This window comes from Diadema antillarum, unplaced genomic scaffold (assembly GCF_040938485.1).
Source record: "Diadema antillarum isolate AM-2024a unplaced genomic scaffold, OU_Dant_1.0 scf00000211, whole genome shotgun sequence".
NCBI classification, from domain to species: Eukaryota; Metazoa; Echinodermata; class Echinoidea; order Diadematoida; family Diadematidae; genus Diadema; species Diadema antillarum.
The window spans coordinates 1,386,893-1,397,130 of NW_027271100.1; the positions used below are offsets into that span (position 1 = coordinate 1,386,893).

General features: G+C 38.7%; 1 protein-coding gene across 1 annotated transcript; it reads left to right on the plus strand.

Annotated features, from left to right (window-relative positions):
• The first annotated feature begins 539 nt into the window (after nt 1-539).
• LOC139724310 (glutamine amidotransferase-like class 1 domain-containing protein 3, mitochondrial) lies at nt 540-9,736 on the plus strand. The gene is made up of 7 exons (XM_071635453.1): nt 540-759; nt 1,732-1,784; nt 3,253-3,366; nt 4,517-4,636; nt 6,301-6,393; nt 7,280-7,436; nt 8,547-9,736. Exons 1-7 carry the CDS (start codon nt 640-642, stop codon nt 8,667-8,669), a joined length of 780 nt encoding a protein of 259 aa, XP_071491554.1. The 5' UTR covers nt 540-639; the 3' UTR covers nt 8,670-9,736.
• Nucleotides 9,737-10,238: the final 502 nt, after the last annotated feature.

Below are 10,238 nucleotides of genomic sequence, written 5' to 3' on the forward strand. Positions count from 1 at the left end.
GAATACTTCTGTGTGAACGCAGCCTAACGAACCAGTTCCTCAGGCTCGAAATGGTAGCCTAAAAGTCAAAAGAACAGAAGTGTATAGGCTAAAAGAAAATAATTTAAATGAAACAAATTGTACAAAATATCCCCATATTGTAGCTGCTCTTACAATCTTAGCATGCAGTATGCTATTATGCAATGCAAGTATTGAAATTCAAAATGACCACCGACTTCTCTATAGCACAGAGTTATGTGGTCTATCACTCTAGTGGTCACTTTTGTCTTCCCCTATTGAGAGATAATTTTCACCTTCGCCTTTTCTCCGACTGTTGCAACATAATGGTGTGACTTTTGCAACATATGGCGTTCCATAAAGACAGACCTCGCGTAGAACTCCGTGTGGAGTTCTGTGGGTGCAGCTTGCCAGCTACGGCCCTACCCCATCCAGCTCGCGAGCCCCGTCGGTACGGTACAGGTACCGATACCATACACGGGGGCCGCCGCGCCGGTACCCGGTGAGAGCCATAGTCATAGGCTCAACTCAGTTGTCTGCCGTCTGGTGATAAGGGGTGGCTTGAACGGACAGTTTGCTGACACAATTCCAAATTACCAACTCTTAGGAAAGGACAAATAGTAACAGTTTCAATTTCCTATAATGCTTGGTTTTGTACATCGCTCGTCTAGATTGACCTGCTTCAGTTCAGCTAATATCAAGAATATTTTTCAACGGACTTTTCATTCCACTGAGACGATGAGTGGGAATCGTGTCGCAGTGGTATGCTTTGGGTGCTTTATCATTCTTATCTCGAACTACAATTGTACAAAGTAACTGTTAACAGTTAGGATTTAGGTGCTATTTTTATTTACAGTGCGGCATGTAATAAGTGATGCTTGATTTTCTTGTTATGATGGAAGCTGTTAAAAGTAGAAGGCCAAGCCCCGTGTCGGTGAAAGTTTGAGAGAAGCTCTTTATTTATTTAGTCAAATGCCTCCTAGTGTTGTTGAAGCTTCCTCGATTAATAATTTCAAAGATTTATTAGATAGACACTGGACGGGGGAAAATTCAAAACCTCTGCTCCTTAACGCACATAAAGCAACAAAGTTGAAGATAATTTTACTACGATGAGACCAGAATACTAACTGTTACAGGACCAGTCCTCTACTTCCGTATCAGATGTGATGTGATGTGATGATGTGAAATCTCTTTTCTTTTTTTTTTTTTGTGAAAAAGTAAACTAGTTCTAGAGTCTAGATTCCATGCTATGAAAGTGACAATAAACTAGTCTGGCAGTCATACTTGTATGTTGAGCTCACTTATCAAAGAATTAGGAATGTGTATGTTGTGAAATGCCAAAATATGGGACATTGTTCTTCAAATAAATGCAGTGACATATAATCCCATTTTTAGATTTAACGTACATTGTACACAGAGAGTGCACATGTTTCTGTCATGTTCATTATGTGTCAACCTGCCCATGCAGTACAATCATATGGTAGATGGGTGCGGTGAATTAAATACGTGGTACAAAAACATTGGTGTGTGTGTGTGTGTGTGAATGTATGCAAAATATGTCAAGCTTGACATATTTTGCAAGGTACCCGTATAGACTGTAGCATTGCAAGGAGCCTCTGTGCATTGAATAAACATTATGTTGGGTGAGAATGAGAAAAAAACTGAGCACAGGATAGAAATCCACGTGATGATCCACCTACATGTCATGTGTCATGCTTCTGTTGTGCCTTTCAGGTCCTGTCTGGATCAGGAGTGTATGATGGCAGCGAGATACACGAGGCTTCAGCGTAAGATATCCAGCGGTTTCTGTCTCTTAAATACTATAGGGTATTAAGCAAATAATCAACGTTGGTGAAGGTGATGGGACAAACTATCACTTCCGAGGCAATCTGGATGTAGCTATCTTTCCGAAGCGCAGCTGAGGAAAGATAGCGTACACATTCAGATCGCCGAGGAAGTGATAGTTTGTCTCATTGCATGAAACTAAAAGTTGATTATTTGCTTTATATTCCACATCTAGGGTCCTAGAAATTCCCATTTTATTCCACATCTGAAACCGTTTTAGCTGTCTTTAGGTATCCTTAGGGCTTAGGCTACGTGTGCGCGTAGATGACAAAACAATGAATTTGCTGCGCGCGCGCACCGCGCGGCACTGAAGTGAAAGTGCATTGCGCTGTGTACTATCAAGTGACCTAGTTAAATGATAGTCCACAGTGCAACGCACTTTTATTTCGCACGTACTCATCTCGGGTTAAGACTGTATGGACTGCCAGAGATCAGCAAAACAAACAGCTGTCTTTATAGATGACAAAACAATGAATTTGCTGCGCGCACCGCGTGACACTGAAGGGAAAGTGCATTGCACTGTGTACTATCAAGTGACCTAGTTCTTCTCAGGTGATGTGATGGGCAAAACTACGCTTTATCACGTGATCAGCTCTTGACCAATCCTATAGCAAGATTCTTAGTATGTGGAATATAATCTCAGCTACAGTCCGGCTGTAATAACATGCATTAACAATCTCTCTCACTTTTGCGTCAGATTCGTACCCTTCTTTTCTGTGGATTCCCCTATGCAACAAACAAACATATGCCCTACCCCCAGAAGCTCTTGTTTCTCATGAATCCCCCCCCCCCCCCATCATTTTGCAGGTAAAATAGGGAGGGGTCTACTTGGTGTTTTGTGAAAACTTGCATACAGATGTAGATGACAGGCGATGATAGTATTAGTAATGAATTCCTGATGTAGAGTATAACAAAATGATGAGAATAATAATGATCACATGTATGATATCAATATTAGTATTCAGTTCGATAATGGTATAATTAATAAAAGATATACAATAATAATGGTTGTTTGTACAATGGTTTACAGCATATCGTCGGTTGAGAATGAGAAGGGCGTTAAGTTGCCTCAAACACTAGGGTTTAGTGGCAACTTAATACCCTTATTCTCATCTGATGATATTACCTGGTCAATGGAATCAAATGACAACCTTATGTGACTGAACCAGTCATACATTCCCTGTGGAACGTTTTAACCAGGTACCGGTATCCATTTTGCTAAATTTAAAAACATTTTTTTTTCTCATCTACCTGCTGGATCCATATTATACACCTGAAAAGAGAGGATATGTTGCTCAAGGACACAAAATGCCATATTGTACCAAACTGGTTTGTTTGATATTATGCAAGTTTCTGATGCACCCTACATGAATGTTAATGGCTTCCTCTGATTGTCTGTGTCGCCCCCAGCGTTTCTGTGCATCTGAGTCGTGCTGGAGCAGATGTGTCATTCTTCGCCCCTGATGTCAACCAGATGCATGTCATCAACCACTCCAAGGGGGAACCAATGGAAGGAGAGACAAGGTACTCAAACCTAGTCCGCAGTTGCTGATCTCGTTCTACGTCATAATGAAGTAGCTACATGTACAAATTATTAGCAACTCTTGCTGCGATGGGAAGTATAATAGTAATAACAAGAATCCTGCTTTCTGATTGGCTGTTGAGTCAAGAAGTTTCCATTTTAGCAGGAATTTCTATCATAACTTCTTTCATGAAAGTAGATCCTGATTACTATGATTGATAAAGAATGCTAGACTATTCAGTTTAAACTGACAGCCTTTACAGTGAGTATTCATCTTGTACAGTCAACCTTGCTTAAGTCGACCGTGCATTTATAAGTCGAATAATCGCCTAAGTGGAGGGTCTTTTCAAGTCCTCTTCTCTTTATATTCTATTGATTTTAACCCCTCATAAGTCGAATTTTGTCTAAGTTGAAGCTATTTCTTCAGTCCAAATAGATTCGACTTAGGCAAGGTTGACTGTAGTCTGCGTCACATACGTGGATGAGATGCACACAATTAAATCATTCAATAGATAGATACAGTAACACTATGAGGGAAGTAGAAGATGGTGAAGACACTTGAAGAAAACTCAGAAGCGATCTTGCTTGCATTATATTTGGGGCTACTCTGTGGTTAAACAACAAATCAAGTCTTTTACTGTACACATTGAAAGTACACCAAGGAGTAGTGTGACTTCTACTGGTGGAAGGAATACAGAATTAAGAGTTGATTTCTGACAGAACCTTGTGCATAAGAGGGACTGATAATGAAATTCAGTCTTCTTTTTCAGCATAAAACAAGTGCAGTATAGGGGGGGGGGGGGCAGGTAGAGAAATGACCTGAGATGTGGGAAGTCCAAATTCATATGGTTTTATGTAGACAGCATTCATTCATTTTGTGATCAAGCAACATTTCGCAGTGAGTATAACTAAAGTTCATTTCCTGATTTGGTCAAACATGGATAACTCCTTGGTGTGACCAGGTTAGACATGTTCATCCAATAATATTGTAAAACAAATATCTGCTAGCATATAGATCTAAGTAGCTACATTTTCATGCATGAGTTACAGTCTTGATAAGTTATCGTAGATAAGCAATAGATTGCTTGGCTAAAGGTATTATTGTACTATTGAACTTAGCAGTGATCATTGTGATTATAATGCTTTTTACAGGAATGTACTCGTAGAGTCAGCCAGAATCGCAAGAGGAAAAATCACAGCCCTGTCATCCCTCAGTGCTGGAAACTTTGAGGCTGTGGTCTTCCCTGGTGGTTTTGGAGCAGCAAAAAACTTGTAAGATTACCAACTTTTACCTTTTCATTGTCAAAGAATTACCTGGTGAAGAAAATCTTTGCATGTCCAATGATGCATTAACTTTTCATATTCTGCTTGTGAAAGTTACAAAGTGGCAATAATTTTGTGAATATACTTTTGTGCCTTATAAATTCCAATGTTAAAAACGTGGTAAATCTAAATGACCATTTTTTCCAGTTGTTTTGAGCAACTGGTCCAACTAGTTGACTTAGTCACAGCTCAGCTCAAAAATGCCAGAGGCAAGCAGCAAAAAGGCTAACTTTTGTAGTGCATGGCAGTAAAAACCATGATACACAAACCAGCTTGTTTGGCTAGAGTGGTAAGTCTACCTGTGCACTCTTTTACAGCTATGATTGATGAATCTTATTTTAGAACTTCAAGAAAGTGTATGACTATAGTATAGTCTGTTTGTTTGACCTCAAAAATGAAATTCTTTCATCCATGCTGACAGTCTTCGAACGAGTTCGAGCAGGGGACTATGAAATGGGCTCCGTACGTGTGTGTGTGTCCGTGTGTCCATCCATCCGTTCGTCTGTGTGTGCGTCCGTGTGTGATCAAAATGTTCAATTTGCTACTGCTCTGTCATTTATGAGCCAATTTTGATTCTGTTTGCTTTATATGATAGCACTACATGGGAGCTTTGAAACTTCTACACAGAATTTCAGTTGTGACCTTTGACCTTGACCTTTGACCTATATTGTACATTTTGCTCAAATGCTACTCCATCGCCATTTCTAACCCGATTTTGATTCCATTTACTTGATGTGATGGCACTAGGTGAGGGCTTCAAAACTTGTACACAGAATTTTGACCTTTGACTTCTTTGACCTTTGACCTTGATTTTTGACCTATATTGTACATTGGCCACAAAATGCTAAGTACTCCTTCGCCAAGTTTCTAACCCGATTTCGATTCCGTTTGCTTTATGTGATGGCACTAGGTGAGGGCTTCAAAACTTCTACATTGAATTTTGACCTTTGACCTTGACCTTTGACCTATATTGTACATTTTGCTACAAAATGCTACTCCTTTGCCATTTCTAACCCGATTTCGATTCCATTTGCTTTATGTGATGGCACTAGGTGAGGGCTTCAAAACAGCTACACAGTATTTTGACCTTTGACTTCTTTGACCTTTGACCTGGATTTTTTACCTGTATTTTACATTTTGCTACAAAATGCTACTCCTCCATTTCTAACCCGATTTCACTTCCATTTGCTTTATGTGATGGCACTAGGTGAGGGCTTCAAAACTTCTACACAGAATTTTGACCTTTGACCTTGAGTTTTTACCTATATTGTACATTTTCCTACTAAATGCTACTTCCGGCGGGGACATGTATTACGCACCGCGTAATTTCTACTTTTCCTTGTTTTCTCTGTGCTATGAAGTGTTTGGGCAGTGCTGCTCAATACAATGTACATATGATAACTCGAAGAGTGTAAGTAGCATCTTGATGCTTAAAAAAAAACAAAACAAAAAAAAACTTGTAAGCTTGGGAGTTTCTATGCTTTTTCTAGCCAATTCCAAGTCTGGTGCTCGTGTATGTTTGTTTGTTTGTTTGTTTGTTTGTTTTGGAGGAGGGAGGGATGTTTAGCTGTCAGCAGCATTAATTTGATTTTGTTTTTTTGTTTTTCTATCAGGAGTAACTTTGCTGTGGAAGGGTCAAAGTGCACAGTCATCCCAGATGTGGAGAGAGTCCTGAAGGAATTCCATCAAGCAAAGAAACCCATTGGGTATGAAAAGCTTGATGCATACGATATAAAATGTACCACACACAAAGTAGCTGTGCTCATGGGATTATAAATCCAAAGTGTAGTGGTATCCATTTGCAGTTGTTGTGTTTGTTTGATTTTTTTTTTCCAGCCTTGCCTTCTGTAGGGGTTCGGGCATGTAGAAAGTGCAAACCTGCATTATGATAATCATATGCAAACAATTTAGACATACAAATATGAGTACTTGTATGAATTTTTTTTTTAACAGGGCGGCCATAAAGCAATGATTGAAATCACTGTATTGTTTCTTTGATACTTGCAGGCTTATATACAGACTAGTCCAAAGCTGTCAAGCTGTTCTAGAATTAACACAATCAACTATTAAACAGTAGCAGCTACAAATGAGGAGAATATCTGTCAAAAGACAGCAGATGATATATATGGGCCGGACGCGAGAAAAGGGCCCTTAGGACATTAAAAACCGAAAATGACTTTTCACCTCCACATTGTAGAAGGAACTCTGACGTATTTAGATATGCAAAACTTCTGAAATTCCAATCCTAAATGACCCCATTACGACATTCAAAAAAGCTAGTTTTGTCCAAATCCTGTCAGTTTTTGATGCTTCTATGCATGTGCGCGCAGTTAGCTAGTTGATCTTTTTTGCGCGTATTGCTTTGTCAAACTTCCGCGCCGTTTTCTTGCGTTTGCGCGTAGCGGTGCTAAGGGCCCTTTTCTGGCGTCAAGGCCCATATATATTTTTTTAGAAGGAGCATGCAGAAAACATGATGTCATTACCACTGTAAAGTCAAATGTATGTGTTATTGTGTGTCTATATTTTTGTTCTTATTTTTTTTTTTAATTGTCTTTATGTCCGTTAATATTACATTTTCATAATTTTTTTCAGTCTGTGCTGCATTGCCCCAGTCCTTGCTGCCAAGGTCCTGCCCGGCTGTAGTGTGACAGTTGGCCACGAGTCGGAGGAAGGTGGGAAATGGCCGTACGCTGGCACTGCCGGCGCCATCAAGGAAATGGGATCCAAGCATGTCAGCAAAGACGTCACAATATCCTTTTGAATTTGGAGCTCCACTGGAGCTTTGTAATAAGATTGTCTCATAATGATTAGATTCATCCAACATAAATCGAAAGAAATTTGATACCTTTTGAAGCTGGAATAATGTTGGGGCTATCGTGCAGTCATACTACAGTGCACTCCTGTTATAATGAACATACTGTATAACGAAATTCCGGTTACATCAAAGGAAAAAATTCAGGCTGTAACATTATCCGCTCGATGTATCTTTATCTTGTATTTGTTCGGTGATGACAAAATTTTGATACATGTATAACGAAAAAATCGTCCTGAGGACTTCGTTATAATGGGAGTCCACTGTACTGCAAATGCGGAAATGTTTGCAGTACATTAATTTTGTTTACTTCGCGCTACTTTTGGCAGGCAGGAATTCTAAAACCGTGAAAATATCTTTATAGTTTTCTCTGCATATTTTGAATGGGTTCTTAATTGCGTAGCACAAATTCAAGAATTAGCAAATATGTTTTTTTGAGCTGCTCAGTGCAAAAAAATGTATTGTGCGATAATATTGACGTTTACAGTAAGTGTGGATGATATTTCTATCTGTATGACATATTTGGGACCTGAAAGTTTGCATGTAAGTCACATGACCTGAATAACATCACTCCTTTGATATATGATGTATTCACTGAAGGACCAAGTTTAAAGGAATTTATGTGAAGGTGTCATGACTGCTTGCTTTGGAAGCTGTATAATGAAACGTTATCCTTGATACTTGTGTATCTTAAGTAGGGTCACACAAAGTCACGCACACACACACACACACACACGCACACGTACATTGTGTATTATTTTCAGTAACTTCTCTAAACAAACTGGAATATCATACAAACAATGTTACAAGCACATGACTAAATACCTTTTAGATTTGCTCCAAGTGTTAATACTCTTGTACATTTGTCTTTTCATTTTTTTTTCATGGCACAGATCAATACAGTTGAGCCAGCCATAAATGTTTCTCAGTCATAATGATCTGCATTGATCATGATCATGCCCAATATCTACTGCCCCTTGCAGTTGTGAATGCTTGTTGTCTGTGAGAAATTACTTGACTTTATTGTCCTTATCTTGAATTTTTCACGAAGCCCATGTCGACGAAGAGAACAAGATTGTGACAGCGCCGGCCTATATGTGTGAAACTGGAGTCCATGAGGTCTTCGATGGCATTGGTCAGATGGTCAGCAATGTCATCAAACTTTGCTGAAAAGCAAAAGCAATATCTTGCGTGATGACATACTGATTACACTATGTAATCTTTAGTAATAAGTGTGGACATGAGCAGAGTTGTAAGTTTACTGCATGGGAAAGTCACTGACTTTTAAAGTTATGATATGACTGAGCATCATCATGTTAACATTCATTTGTGGCAGAGGCAAAAACTATAGATAAATGCTGGAGCAAAGCTCTTGTAGCATTTTACATGTGGTCTTGTTAATTTTGAATATGTACCCCGCAATGAAACAGTTTGTCACACAGAGTTATGTGGTACTTGTATTCTATGATGACCTTAATTCTTTTAAAGATTTGCTATTTTTAGATTATGGCTACACAGTATGACCATACATTGATGTATAACCATTTTCATCTCATTAATTTATCCTTCTGCAGTGGGTAAAGGTGAACATCCTTCCATTTATCTGTAACAGAGCAGCAGTTTCAAAGATAAAGAGTACACACAAAATATATATACAGGATAAAATTTCTAAGACGGAACAAAGACTGCCCGTCAAAGATATCCTATTAACTGTAGTCCATGTCAAACCTGTCAATTTTAGGCTGAACCCTGAAAGATATTTTTAAATTAGCTCTCATGGTAATAGTTCATGGAAATATCTGCTTGCCTTTTTATCTGTCTAGATTACATTCTTCATCGTGTTCTTTGAGTAGATACAATCATGTCAATTTTCACTGGATTGGGACAGAATGTGTAAAGTTATGACAAAGTAGTGTATGTTTATAACGCTTAACTACTGAATCAGTGGTTGTGGCCAGATACTATACAATGCATGTTTGATACACACATCATACACAGTAATTTCATAAAGTCCTAAAAGCTTTTGTGTAGTTTCTTCTGGATGTGCCAAATAGTATGTACGCTTCTCATCTGATTTCAGAGAAGCAGAGAGCTTCAAGACATATGATCTATCTGCAAACATGTATTAAAGTAAATCAACATTTCATCCTGATTTGGCTATCAGAGTCCTGCTATTATGGCATGTATGATAAAACATTATGAATGTGCATGTATGCATCTGATGCCCTTTTCATCTGAACATGGTATATGGAATAAAATGCTCCATATGAATAATGTATTTGGTTACTTGTGGTGATCTCTTTTTATTTGGGGGGGGGGGGGGGAGGCAAGAATCTTGAAGTTAGTTTGAGACCCTCATGAAATTACAGAAATCATTGTATAATGGGCTCCCCCAGTTTTTTATAGTATTTTTTCCTTGTATTCCGTGCCTGGTATTCCCTGTACAGGTATCCTGAAGAGATATTTGATCCAATTATGGCTCAAACAAGACATGCAATGCATTTCTCAAGCCTGATTGGGCAACATGGATGAGAGTGAAAGTGGTTGTATGCAAATTATGGAGAGGATAAAACGCATTCACACTTGTTTTGCATGGAATTGTTCATAGTGTAGCGAGGTGCTTTGCATGTTTGTTCATATACATGTACGATGTACTTTCAGATACATTGTACAATGTACTTGTGAACATGTATACTCTGTATATACTTCCAGAAGATTGTGAAGAATGCACTCCACTGA

Bases quoted from the DNA above. Each gene is read 5' to 3' on its own strand.
- LOC139724310 (XM_071635453.1), top strand. From the start codon at position 640: ATGCTTGGTTTTGTACATCGCTCGTCTAGATTGACCTGCTTCAGTTCA. The intron at 3,367-4,516 runs GTACTCAAACCT...TGCTTTTTACAG, and splicing joins CCAATGGAAGGAGAGACAAG to GAATGTACTCGTAGAGTCAG. The intron at 4,637-6,300 runs GTAAGATTACCA...TTTTTCTATCAG, and splicing joins TTTGGAGCAGCAAAAAACTT to GAGTAACTTTGCTGTGGAAG.